We start from the raw sequence: 14,063 nt of genomic DNA, 5'->3' as shown, positions 1-14,063 counted from the left end.
CATGTCGCAAAACGTTTCAAGTGTCTGCATAACACACCTCATTTGTTTATCAGTGGCCTCCCCAAAAATTAATAGATCATCCGAAAACATCAGATGAGATATCGTAACCCCATGCTTGCCAAGCTTAATTCCTTTCCATCTGTTATTCGCTTCTTCTTCTTCAATTAAATGGGATAACTTATCCATACACAAGACAAAAATATATGGAGACATTGGGTCACCCTGACGAATTCCCCTTCGAGGTCTAAAGAATTCACTTCGATTACCATTCCAAATAACATTTGATTCAACACTAGTTATGGAGTGCATAATCACATTCAGCATACTATTCGGTATTTTCAGCTCTTGCAGAGTGTGCCAAATAAATTCCCAACTAAGTTTGTCATAGGCTTTTGATAAATCTACCTTAATTGCAAATGCTCCTTTCTTTCCTCTCATTTTCTCCATTGTATGCATGGCTTCCTTCGCTATTATAATGTTCTCATGAATCAGCCTTCCCGGTACGAAGCCTGTCTGGTATGGGGATATCCAATTGTTCATATGCTCTTTGAGTCTCCCTACAACAATCTTGCTCAGTACCTTATAGATACAATTGCACAAAGAGATGGGTCTGAATTGTGAGACCAAACTTGGATTGTTAATCTTCGGAATTAAACAAATATCCGTTTGGTTGATAGCTGCAATCTCATTCGGATTATGCCACAACTTTTTATCAAACTCACAAACACTAGCTCCAACAACAGTCTAGGATTTTTGATAAAAACCCGCGGGAAAACCGTCCGGCCCCGGAGCTTTCCAAGGCTTCATGCTAAAGATGGCTTTCCTCACTTCTTCATTACTAACATTTGCTCCCAGCTTGTTGAGGTCCTCTTGCTGTATGTCAGGGAGCGAAATTTGAGTTTGTTTCCAACTACCCCATCTCTCTCCAAGAGAGAACAACTTTTTGTAGTATTCATTCACATGCTTTTGAATCTCAGCACCATCTTCTATCCACCTCCCACTATCATCCTTAAGAATAAGGATTTTGTTGTGCCTTCTCCTATTGACAGTTTTCAAATGATAGTATCTAGTGTTCCTATCTCCATCAACTAGCCATTTAGCCCTAGACCTTTGGAACCACATAAGTTCCTCTTGTCTAAGAACATTATAGAGCTCTCCTTGCAGTTTCGTTTCCAATTTAATTAGCCCTGTGTTGTTATAACTGTGTTGCATCTTACATTGAATTCCATGAAGCCGTGCCATGATACCTTTCTTCACTCTTTGGACATGGCTGATTGACCATTTCTTCCACTCGGTAGCATCTGTTTCTATTCTTTTCAGATTATGGGGAAGGCTTTCATTATATTTCCAGTAGCCTTTTAGTCTGTCAAAGTAGTTATGCTCCACCATTCATGCACTTTCGAATCTAAACGGTTTATTGTACATCTCATACTTACTGCAGTGTAACATGATCATAATCGGGTGATGGTCAGAAAAATCAACCCGAGGTAGAACCTTAACATGTGCCTCCGTGAACATTAACCGCCACGCCTCATTGCTCATGGCTCTATCCAATCTCTCATAAATTCTCTGCCCTCCATGGTAAATAGGACCTCTCCAAGTGTAGTAGGGGCATTTTGTTTGCATGTCAGTCAGATTGCATTCTTCCATGTTAAATAGCTTCATTGGAATCTTAAATAACTTGACTGGTGTTCTAAGTATATCTTACTCAGATCCTTTAAAATGCTTAACAGAGATTTCAAAAAATAGATGAGATCTTAAGGATAATTAAGATTATATTCTAATTTGAGATTGGTCTTATTTTATCCTAAATCTAAATGATTAGATTCCTGGATGTTGAGAATAATCTGAAAATCTAAACCTACCTGAAATGTGAATATAGAAGAGCCTAACAATTAAAGCTACCCTTACAAGTCATTTTGGATTAGTGACATTATGGTCACCATTAAGAATTGGATACATATTCTATTTTGATAAAATTGGAGATAGATTAGCTTCGTAAGTAGTTTCTCGGTTTACCTTGACTTATTTGTCTCCTCGTATAAACTAAGAGTATGCCTAGCTTTGATAGATCTTTTATTCTCACTTCGTCTTTATTAAACTTTTAATAGTATACATATATAAATATCGTTGTGCATAAGTATACAATTGAATCCTTGCTCAATGAAACTACTTACTTCCGACACAAGAACCCTAATCACTTTATCATTCATACATTATGTAGTATTAAAGAAACATGAAATTTATCTCAATCTAATACTCTAAACGGGCCTTATGTATTTCAACTTATTAGTCATGTTCTAATCACAATGTACCTTAACCTCTAACATTTCTTAATCATACCTTACTTGACCATAAACACATCTTATGAGTGTCCTATGGTTAGCATTATGGTAATTATGTGAGGAATGTTTTACCTATTTGGATTGGAGTTTAAAGCATGTAACCTAGAGTTTTTGGTCCTAAATCAGTTGGAATTAAGGCCTGGCTGTAATGTGTATTACATCTGTAATTGGCCCAGACAGGTCCACTTGTTATCATGGCTTCTCTGTGAGCAACCCGACTGGATTATAGCTTGGGCGTAATCTATATTACAGTCGTAATTGGCCCAGGTGCAAGGATTGTGCATCACTTTCCTCTTCCATTTCATGCAATAAATAATTCCATACATAACCCAGATCTCATGTCTCACTTACTTCATCATTTCTAGTTCCTAGACATGGTATTAGGCTCAATACGACATCAATCAACACTATTGATCATCAACCACACAACCTAAACTTATAATTAGACATGCAAGCATCACTTGAGGGCTAGGGTTCATCAATAATAACCTAAGGGGAAACCCACCCTATGAAGAAGAAGGTGATGATGAGCATTTCCCAATTGCATGCAAACTTGATCAAGTGCAAAATTATTTCCTCCTCTTGCTTCTTATAGTTTTTAACTCAATCTTAGTTTCCATGACCAATTATGTTTTCCTTGATAATCGCATTAATCAATTGACCATTTATGTTTTCCTACAAATGGCATTTATGTTTTTCCCTTATTTTAAATCACCAATTGACCATTTCTCTTAATCATGAATTAAGTAATTAATCAATTTTGGCTTATGCTAGATCTATAATATTATATTTTTGCTTCTTCAAAAAAAAAAGTAATTAATCAATTTCCTTAAACCTTTCAAAAAAATTATCTATTTGTAAGTACAACTAACCCATAATGGAAAGACTAAAATGTCGTTTCCCATCAAAAGAGAAGTTACAAAAATGTCCTTAGTCCTTCATTTTATTCATAATAGCTCATTGATTACTTTAATAGAATAACTATAATTCCTAATACTCTAACTAGAATTAGGACGGCAGGGAGAGTTGCGGTAATGATCGAAGTGATGTGGAGAAACTGGAATAATCTGATTTGGAATAATGAGAGTGAGGATTACTCCAAACTTGGGTTACATGCTTTAGCTAGTTGGCAGGAATGACATATGGCTCAAGAGGATGATTCTCGGGTTCATAACCAGTTGGCAAGTTTGTCTTGAATTCCACCTAGGATCGGGACAATTAAATGTAATGTGGATGCGAGTTTTAATATTACTCGTGGGACCTCGAATCGGGGCTGGTGTGTGAGAAATAGTTTGGGTTCTTTTGTGATAGCAGGTACTGCGTGGGATTTCGGCCTCTTTCCAATTTTTGAGATGGAAGCCTTGACTCTCAAGGAGGCAATGCTTAGTGCTATTGACTGGAGTTTCGATCATGTTATCTTCGAGAGTGATTCTCAAAGTGTGACTCAAGCTATTCGGTCCAATCATAATGGTATTTCCAAGTTTAGTTTCATTATTTCTTCTATTAAGTCTTTGTTGCTCTCTTTTCCTAACTTTGAGGTAAAATTTGTAAAACGCCAAGCAAATTCGGTTGCTCACACGTTAGCAAAAACGGACGATTCTTAGACTAGGCGTAGTTTATTTTACACGAATCCTCCTTGCATTAAATCCTTATTATTTAATGAAATGAATTAAGTTTTTTATGTAAAAAAAAAAAAAACACATCATTAATTCCCAACACCCTTATTTATCACTTTGATACATCACAATAAGTCCACGATCGACGTCATAACAAATCTATTGACTAGCCTACCTTAAGTTCCTATAACATTTTTGTAAACCTTTTAATTTCATGATCTTCATGTCACAATAAGTCCCCCTTTTAAACAAAATGTTGAAACAAATGTTGTAAGATTGATTGACACCTCTTGCTGTTAAATCTTGATCTTGTTCTGCAAAATTCATCCATGTTTGTTTAGTCATTTGAATATCATTTTGTATCCCAAAAGAAATTCAATATTCTGCATATCTCAAATTATTGTTTCTCCACTTAGAGGGATGTTCCGAATTACACTATCCTCTAAGCTCTTGCTAGCATTAAATGGACTCACTCCAAAACCACCATTTCACCATCTTCTAAGAGTTCAAGAATTGGATCAACTTGTCTTTTTTCCTAATAAATAGGACCATTGCTTACCCTCGAAGTAATTTAATTTGTTCAACTCTTCCTGTAATTTTTCATCTTACTATTCTGTATCCTCTTCTGACATAATAGCCATGTTTTCCTTGATAATAGGTGTTTCCTCCTTAATAATAGGTATGGGATCATGTTTTCCTTGAAGAGATAAATGTAAGCCATAAAATAAAACTTAAGAAAGATTGGACGAACACACCATTATGATAACTAGATATACAAAAGGAAGTCCTTGCTAGTTCATCTTAAATATTTATAAGCAACTATTACAATACAAAAGAAAAAAAGATTATTAAAAGCAAATATCCATAGACAGAGTAGGCATTTAGAAAATCCCAGTGAGAAGATTTGCAGCAGTGGAGATTGCAGCTCCAGTGATAGCACATTGAACAACATGTTCATGAGTAGAGTCTTCCATGGTAAGTGCAAGGGTGGCCCCAGTGATTGCTCCAGCAACTGCACTGTTTTTCTGTATCAAACAAAATAAATGATGTTATTATATGGAATAACACAAGACATTGTTTCAATTTAGAAACATGAGGATGAGATAGAGATAAATCATAATCATACAGCACTATGCTTTGAGAACAACAAAAATGGTAAAGAAAGTGAGAAATATTTCAATTTTATTATTAACAGGAACTGAAATGAGAGAAAACTATTATAAACTAAATATGGCCCACAAGAAGAGATCATGTAATTGACAAGATGGAGAATGTTTCATTGATGTTCCGTTTTATCCATCCACCATTAAATGCCATTCTGCCTCTCAAAACATCAAAATATCCCAAAAAGCTGCATTACATAAGAGTGAAATTGTTCTGCCACATCCATTAAATTCATGCATTCATGCATGAAATGTTTGTGTAGAATTAAGATTATGATCAAGATTCTGCAACCGCGAAAATGATTGTGCGATGACCGCAATTCACCAATATCGCGAAAGCCTTTCGGCTCACCGCAACCCTTTTTTAAAACCTTATGATAAGGTGTTAAATGGAAACCATTTAATAAACCCAGAAAAACAATAGCATAAGGTGTTAAATGGAAACCAATTAATAAACCCAGAAAAACAATAGCATTACCCAGTCATGAGCTCCGCGAGCCTCCTTCAGCCCATATGTTAGACCTGAATATAATCCTGCAGCCACTCCTGCAATTCAAAATAATCTCTAAGGTTCAAACTTCGTGTTCTCAATAGGAAATTATTTTGTCTCCAAAAATGTATATCCAATTTTATAATCATTGGAAAATAATCTATTTAGAATTTAGAATAAACACAAACAAGAGCAATTAGAGAAGAAAAATTCTTAGAATTGAGTATTCTGCCTAACATAACTTTTCAATACTAATCATTGGAAAATTGACAAAATGAAATTCAGAAGCATATAGTGTAGTGTCCTGTGTAATGTAAGTAAAGGGAATATTTTATTACCCCATTGTAAGGATTCTTTCCCAGCATTAATCACCTGATAATGAAAAGAAAAAAGAAAAAAAAAGCAATACGATTAACAGAAATCACCACACAATTAATATGATATAACAGTAGTCACCTGAATTGTGGCATTATATCAAACATGTGAAGTTCACTTTTTCACCACTATATATTACCAACATGCTTAATTTAGAGGGAAAAGTATAACCAACTCACCATAGCCTCAAGAGATTTATTACTGGTCTCTCCTAAATACATAAAGCCAAAAAGTTAGGTCAATACTTTCCCAACTTACATAAACCCTAACAAATGAGTGTGGCATGGATGATGACTGTGTACCTCTAAGTCCCGGCAACCGGCGTTTTCCGGCGGCTGAACCATCCGAAGCTTTAACGCCATTGTTATCGGTCCTGGTACCTAAAAAACAACACATTACAATAACAACAACGAATCAAGCTTGCATGCAAGTTATGTATGATCGATATATAATAGAGATTATGAAAAGAATTGTGATGGAGAAGTGTTGTGAAACCGTCAATGGCGGAGAAATAAGCATCGCGAGAGACGGCTTGAACGGCTCCGATTCCGGCGGCTTTGACGAAGCTTTCGGCGATGCGGTTAACGAGAGGATGGCCGAGATCAAAGAGGCCTTTTTTGTCGAAGTTACAGAGTTCGTCAAGCTTGGTACGAGTTTCCACCTCACTGCTTGTGTTCAAGTTCATTTTCTTTGGTTTGATTTGATACTGTGCGAGAAATGCGATTCGATTTGTGTTTTTGAAGATACAATAGTGTATGAGAAATATAAAGCAAGTTATTGTTTTGTTAGCAGAAGAGAGAAAGAAGAAACGGAATTTGAGAGTAGTGGTGGGACTGGGAGTATAGTGGGGTGGAGGACACGTGTGTACGCGTGGCTCTTTTTTAAACAAACAGGATGCCGAGTTGCTGGCTACCCATTTGCAACATATTTCATACTCCATTTCCAAGTAAAATTACACTTTATACTCTTGGGGTGTGTTTGTTTTAAGGTTGTAAAAAAGATTCCCAGGAATATGGCCATGGGAATGCAACATTCCCATGTTTGATTCAAGTTTTAAAAAATTATTTCAAGGCATTTTTTATTCCCAGGATTCTTATTTACACATGACTTTTTTATTTCCATTCCAAGGCTTAAAGGGTGGGAATATAATATTCCCATGGGAATAAGTTCAACCAACTTTAACTTCCCACTATCACTCACATTTATTATTATTTTTTATTTTTAAATTAAACAAATTTTATCATTATTCCTAGGAAACAAAATTCTTACCAAACACATAAGTTGAAATAATATTCCAAGGAATACTAATCCTGGAAATATCATTCCAAGGAATAATTTTTCTAACCTTGAAACAAACACACCCTTGTTTCTACAATCACTACATTATTACACGAAAACTTGAAAGTTGCATGTCTTTTTACAGGAAAAAAATAATAATAATAATAATAATAATAATGTGAAGTCCACAAGTTTTTGCAAATTTTGCTATTAAACTAAAATGTGTGTTTGTTTCAAGCTACAAAATAAGCTTTCTAGGAATATAACATTGGAAATTTAATAACTTTATGTTTGTTTTAAGTTTTTGAAAATTATTCTCGGATATTTTTTATTTTCAGAAACTTATTTTAAATATAATTTTTTTCCTTCCTTACTCCCATGTTAAAAGATGGGAATCCAACATTTCTATAAAAACAAAATTCAACTAACTCTAACTTCTCACTAATACTCACATTTAATTTAATTTTTATTTTTTAAAATTTTTTAATTAAATTAAATTTGTAAACATTCCTTAGAAATCGAATTTGGATCCTCTTCTATTTTAATGGACCAGCCATCCCTCCAATTTGTAATTCAATGGTGGATGCATCCATATAAAAAAAACAATAGTGATAAGAGACAATAAAATAGAGCAAATTAATGGCTAGAATTAAAGCAGCATGGAAGCATGAGAGGAAAAGTATGAAACAATCCATATCCTTAAAAATCTAACTTTTGACCAAACACATGTACATAGGAATCTTTTTTCTAGGAATAATAATTCCGGAAATATAATTCAAAAGAATGAAATTTTATAAATTGAAACAAACAAACTCTAAAAATTTAGAGAATTAGATATAAAGAATTTTTTTTAAATATAAATAACAATTCATGATTGTGGAATTTAATAGATAGAAGGTTTGCCATTTATTTTTTTAGTGTAATGGCTGGGAACTAACTTTTTAAAATAATTTTACATAATTATCCATCATCTTGTCACATCATATTCATATAAATCTAATTTGTAAGTTGTTCGGGACTGGGCCAAGGGTAGGCCCAACATAGTTTCGGCCCAGTAAACCTCAGAGGCCCAAGATCCTCGGTGACTCACCTCTGGGTCTAAGGCACCCATTTTAGATATGCTCGGCAAGGACATCTTCATGGACCACGTAGCACCCGGCAGGACTGCTTCCCCCAAGTCGGTAGTCCCTCGGCACCATGCTCCCCGCGAGCTGGCTGATGCCCGGCATAGGCGCTTCCCGCGAGCACCTTCATCGCCGAGGACCCTGCTCAGCGCAGGGCTCCTTCATATTCAACCCTCCGAATAATACGGGTTCCACGTGACTCCTAAAGGACCGCGTCTCCCTTGAACTTCGGAGCGGTTAACCAGGACAGAGGGCACTCACGCACCTCTGATATTTCCGCTCAGGAAACCTGGCAGTCTCCTAGTTGGTAGAGCCGTCAAAATGGGCCGAAGCCCATGGGCCGGCCCGCGGGGCCCGAAAAATGTTAGGGCTTGGGCCTAAATTTTTGAGCCCATTTTGTTTCGGGCCTTTTTGAGCCCGGCCCGAAAAAGCCCGGCCCTAAATGGGCTAGCCCGTATGGGCTCCGGGTAGCCCATGAGCCCGATAAATAATAAAATTTAATGTTTAATTAATAAAATTTAATATTTAATACTAATTAAAAAATTCAAATTTTTGTATTTCTTTAAAATATATTTTATAATAGTAAAATATAACAACAAATTTTAATATTTTTTTAAAAATTAAGCTTAATATAATTATTTTTTTAAAATTAAAGAGAATATTTAATATATTTTTTGGAAATGGGCTTTTTGGGCCCGGCCCGAAAAAGCCCGAGGCCCGAACAGGGCTGGGCCTGGGTAGTAAAAACGGAGCCCATATAAAAATGGGCTTTTTGGGCCCGGCCCGAAAAAGCCCGAGGCCCGCTAGGGCCGGCCCGTTTAGGGCCGGGTAGCCCGTTTTGACAGCTATACTAGTTGGGCTTGGAAGTCCAACCCAATAGCGAGATCATGGCCCAGCGCTGGGGGCTATAAATATCCTCTTTGACTAGAGGGTCAGGTATTCACTTCTTACTCACTTTAGCTTGTACTTGTGCTCCATTGCTCGTCAACTTACTTTGGCATCGGAGTACCTTGCAGGTACACCCCCCTCCTCCTTCCTAGAAGATCCAGTCCGAGCAGCCAGCGACGATTCTTCTGATCAGGTACGATCAGTGGCGCCGTCTGTGGGAAACTTGCTTCCCCGTCTTTAACAAACAAAGATCAAAGTTAATCCTTTCACGATCGTCATGGCTGACAACAACAACATCCCAAGCGCTGATCCCTTCCTCCTGCAACAGCTGATCGAGGAGTTCACCCGCGAGGGGACGAATCGTCGTAGGCAGGAAGGTCATCGGCATACCCCCGCCGGGCAGAGAAGGCCGAGGCGTGAGACCTCGCAGCATATCCAGACCATCCAGCAGCTGCAGGGCCTCCAACAGGTTCAGAACGTTGAACAAGTTCCTCAAGAGGGACACGTTCAGAACGGAGAAGACGAGCAGGCCCGACCCCACAATGGGCTAGAGCAGCCCCAAAATAAGAACGAGACTGACGCCAGGGACGGGCATGCTGCCTCCTCGTTCACCCACACCTCCGACAGGCGAAGAGTCCGTCACGAAGAAGAGGAAGAGCAGATCAACATCCCCGAGGGTGCCGACCCCACCACTATCCTCCTGCTCAAAGAACTACAGAAGACAAACAGTCTCCTCCGAATTCAGGACGACCGTATCCACGAGCTGGAAAGGAAGCGACGACACCGCTCCCCTCCGCGGAGGCACTATCGGTCGCGTTCCTATTCCTCCTCGCGCTCACCACCGAGGAGACACCGTCGGCGTTCCCCGTCTTCTTCACGCTCTCCGCCTAGAAGATACCATCGCCGGAGGTCATATTCCTGCTCTTCACCTCGAAAGAGCATGAGAAATCAGAGACCAGAAACCACTGAAGCCAGAAGCCTCTCCCCTGAACGGGATCACCGAGGCCCTTCCAAAGCTGTGCTGAAACCGCGCGAGCGTCCCCCTCCCCGGGACAACCGCGCTAGTCCGGACAATGTCCAGGAAAGGCCCCGGCGAGACAGACACTCAACCTCACCGGGACCGAGTGACGAGGAGGACTTCCGCAGCCCTTTGTCCGAAAACATCCGGAGAGCCCGCCTCCCACGGGGGATGGAGAAACCACCAGTTTTGGACCAATACGACGGAACCACCAATCCCGACGACCATATTCGGAGCATCGAAGCTGTCATGGACTATCACGTCGTCAAGGGCTCCATCAAATGCCGCATCTTTCCGACCACCCTCAGGAAAGGAGTGATGACTTGGTACAGAAACCTCCGCCCCAACTCCATCCACTCCTGGACCGAGCTCAAGGAACTCTTCTGGAGCCACTTCACAGCCTCCCGTCGGCAACCGAAATCGGAAGCGAATCTCGAGGCCGTGATCCAAGGACCCAACGAACCCCTTCGGGATTACCTCGACAGGTTCAACAAAGAAGCCGTCCAAGTACAGACGGCCGACTACATGAAAAGATACCTCCTAGAACGAGGACTTCTCCCTGGAAGCGACTTCAAGAAGGCCATAAAAATTGAGAAGGTACACACTATGAACGCCCTCCTCCGCAAAGCCCAAGCATTCATCGCTTTCGAGGAAGGCGAAGAAGCCGCGATCAAAGCTTCGAGGGGCAATGATGCTGCTCGCAGCTCAAACCTCGACGACTCAGGTTCGCGTCGAGGACATGATAAGAGGAGAGACGATAGGTCCCGTGACGCCAAAGAGCGCCGAGGACCGGCAGGTCGGTTCAACGACTACACTCCCTTGAACGTCTCGCGCGAAAAAATCCTGGCCGACTGCCAAAACACCGAGTTCAAGAATTCCAGCATCAGGCCCCCGAAGCCGAATCCCACCAGACCGGGGACTGACAAATCTAAATAATGTAAGTACCACAAAAGTCACGGGCATCTAACTGACGAATGCATACATCTCAAAGATGCCATCGAGACCCTGATCAAAGAAGGCCGCCTGTCGAAGTACACAAAGAAGGGAGAACCTCCCCGAAGAGAAGCCCCTCGAAACTCTGACGAGGGCAATTCACCAGACAGTAGACCGCTTCAAGTCGCGCTATCCGTAACTCGACCAGAAGACTTCATTCCATCGGTCGGCGTGACGACTGCCTTCAGCGCCTGGGAACACTTCCCGACCGTAATGGTCATATCCAACGGCGGTGACCCCGGCTCTCTCACCATCAGCTCAGTAAAAAGAAAATTCGATGAGTTGATCAGCGCCAACTCGGATCTGGCCCCTACTCTGCGGAAGTTCAAAGGAAAATCAGATCCGATCACTTTCTACTTGGAAGAGCTGCCCGGCGGAGCTCCGAATGCCACGATCCCCTTGCTCGTCCGAGCCAGAATGGCAAACTTTGACGTCCGACGAGTCCTGGTCGACGAAGGCAGCTCGGTCGACATCATGTACTCTCACCTCTTCCGGACACTCCAGCTGGACGACTCGCACCTCACTCCTTATGTGGGTTCCGATCTCCAAGGCTTCAACGGGGCTGCCACCAAACCGTGGGGTTACGTTGAACTGATCGTCACTTTCGGGGAAGAGGAAGCATCCAGGCAGGTCAAGACGAGATTCTTGGTGATCGACTGCAAGACCCTATATAACTGCATCATCGGACGCCCTACTCTGGCCGAGCTCACTGCTGTCCCTTTGACCGTCCACCTAAAAATGAAATTCTACACAAAGCGGGGACGAGTAGCCACTATCAACGCAGACATCGAAGCCTCCAGAAGGATCTTTGATGCCTCCGTAAAAGGGTTGCAGCTAATCGCCCCTCCATCCAACTCCAACAAGAAGCCGAGGGTCGAAGACGAACATCCTCAGGAGGATCAGCATCAACTAAATGTCAGCTCAGTCGACCTAGATGCTCGGTTCACAGACGAAGAGCTGAAGAATGGCGAAGAGACGAGACCAAAGGCAACTCACCCCGTCCGGCCTATCCCAGAAGGGGACTTCGACCTCATCCCGCTGGGCGACAACCCCGACAAAGCGGTAAAAATCGGCAAGGTTCATCTTCAGCCCGTCTATCTTCTCGACAAGCTCAGCCTTGGACTTCAACGCAGCAACATCTGGGAACTCGTCGGCTGAAGGCGCCCATTCCAGCTGGAGGTCGGCAAACTTTTTCTTCTCCGCCGCAATCTCCCCGTCCTTCTGTCTCAGAGCAGCGTCGATTTTCTCCTTCAGCTTTTTACGATCAGCCTCCATGGCTTTCACCTTATCCTCGGCCTGCTTCTTGGCCGCCTCCGCCTTCTTCAAAGCCTCGGCCGAACCCGAGCCACCATTGGCCAACACTTGTGCCATCCCTAAAACCCTCATCACGGCGGCACTATCGCTCGCTAGCTGCTTATGGAGGGCCGGGGGATCCATCTCGCTGACCCGGCGGGCTTCGTCCGGAGAAGTGACCAGGGGAAACTTTTCAAAATAACCCCCATCTTTGAAGCAAGGGGGCAATACGAAGGCATGCTCGGGGCCCAGATTTGACGGCTCATGACGTGCCGCCTCAACATGACGAGCCTTCTTGGGAGACCTCTCGTCCAAGTTCACCCGGGGAGAATCAGCCGAGCCCGAGTTCTCTCCGGCACCAGTTCCCCGAGCCTTCTTCTGACGAATCTTCTTCGCGTCCTGAGTCACCATCTTCAGGAGCTTGTCATCCTTCTCCGGCAAAGCTTCTGAAAAAAGGAAACAAACAGGTTAGCGAAAACACCAAACAGAAAGGGCCAAGCAAGGTAAATAGACACGACCTAACAGCGCCCGGGTCTCCTCGGGGGTCCGACAAGATAACAGGGCCTTAGTGTTAATGGCCCGCGACTCCACCTTCGGCACACCATTCTCGTCCAAAACGGGGTCTCCATTCTTCGTCACCCACTGAGACAAGGTGAAACCATCTACATATTTACAAAGGGCCGAGTACGACTCTGTATCCTGCTCGTCCAGATCTCCGTCTTCCCAAGCATAGTTTTTCGGGGGAGACGAGAAATGGCCCTTCCACCAAAAGAACGGGAACGCCGTGCAGAATTCCCTTACTAGCTACCCGTCCTCGTCCCTCTCTAACTCTCCGGTCGCGTCCCGCACAACTACCATATCAGACACCGCAGAATAAGCCGCCGGGCTGCGCGGACGAACGAGGAAGTACCGGTCCTTGAAACCTCTCACCGAGTCGGTGTACATCCCGAAAAGTTTTCGGTCGGCATTTCTGAACGAGACCCAACTATATCGCTCGTCCTCCGTCTGCCTTTGGACGCGAAAACACCTGCCGAACAGAGCGGTCGTAGCGCCGATACCTAGATAATCACAAACAATCTCGAATGCTCGCATAAAAGCAAAAGCATTCGGGTGCAATTGGGACGGTGCCAGAGCAAGGAACGCCATCATCGAAGTCTGGAAGCCGGAGAAGGGAAACCGGAAACTAAGCTCTTTGAATACATATTCATACATCGCAAAACTGTCCCCGTTAAACCGAGAACATATACGCTCGTCTGGGGACGGGCAACCTATTTGGTAATTCGGCACGTCACCCTCTCCCAAAATCTCAATTTCCTTGAAAGCTCCATCTAAAGACTCGGTATATCGAGAAACGACCGTCAAAGGTTCGTCGGCTACCCAGTCGAACGCGACCGTGCAATCGTAACTGAATAGCGGCATCGGGGAAACCCCTCCCTCGGCATCCGAACCGGGGGAATCAACATGGTCATCTTCGGCTGCG

At 42.4% G+C, this 14,063-nt stretch overlaps 3 protein-coding genes across 3 annotated transcripts; 1 reads left to right on the top strand and 2 right to left on the bottom strand.

The window, feature by feature from the left end:
- Positions 1-481: 481 nt before the first annotated feature.
- On the bottom strand, positions 482-1,389 carry LOC131597925 (uncharacterized). Its single transcript, XM_058870584.1, has 2 exons — positions 765-1,389; positions 482-579 (listed from the first exon to the last, which is right to left on the bottom strand). The coding sequence occupies exons 1-2, from the start codon at positions 1,387-1,389 to the stop codon at positions 482-484; spliced, it is 723 nt and encodes a 240-aa protein (XP_058726567.1).
- A 3,313-nt stretch (positions 1,390-4,702) lies between these two features.
- Positions 4,703-6,775, bottom strand: LOC131599725 (outer envelope pore protein 16-2, chloroplastic-like). The gene is made up of 6 exons (XM_058871996.1): positions 6,485-6,775; positions 6,292-6,369; positions 6,169-6,200; positions 5,953-5,986; positions 5,603-5,670; positions 4,703-4,986 (listed from the first exon to the last, which is right to left on the bottom strand). The coding sequence occupies exons 1-6, from the start codon at positions 6,672-6,674 to the stop codon at positions 4,843-4,845; spliced, it is 546 nt and encodes a 181-aa protein (XP_058727979.1). The 5' UTR covers positions 6,675-6,775; the 3' UTR covers positions 4,703-4,842.
- A 4,871-nt stretch (positions 6,776-11,646) lies between these two features.
- Positions 11,647-12,448, top strand: LOC131597924 (uncharacterized). The gene has a single exon (XM_058870583.1). The coding sequence runs from the start codon at positions 11,708-11,710 to the stop codon at positions 12,446-12,448; it is 741 nt and encodes a 246-aa protein (XP_058726566.1). The 5' UTR covers positions 11,647-11,707.
- Positions 12,449-14,063: the final 1,615 nt, after the last annotated feature.

The sequence above is a fragment of the Vicia villosa genome, linkage group LG4 (assembly GCF_029867415.1).
Source record: "Vicia villosa cultivar HV-30 ecotype Madison, WI linkage group LG4, Vvil1.0, whole genome shotgun sequence".
NCBI classification, from domain to species: Eukaryota; Viridiplantae; Streptophyta; class Magnoliopsida; order Fabales; family Fabaceae; genus Vicia; species Vicia villosa.
Note: the sequence above shows the minus strand (reverse complement) of the source record. Positions and strands in the feature narration are given on the sequence as shown.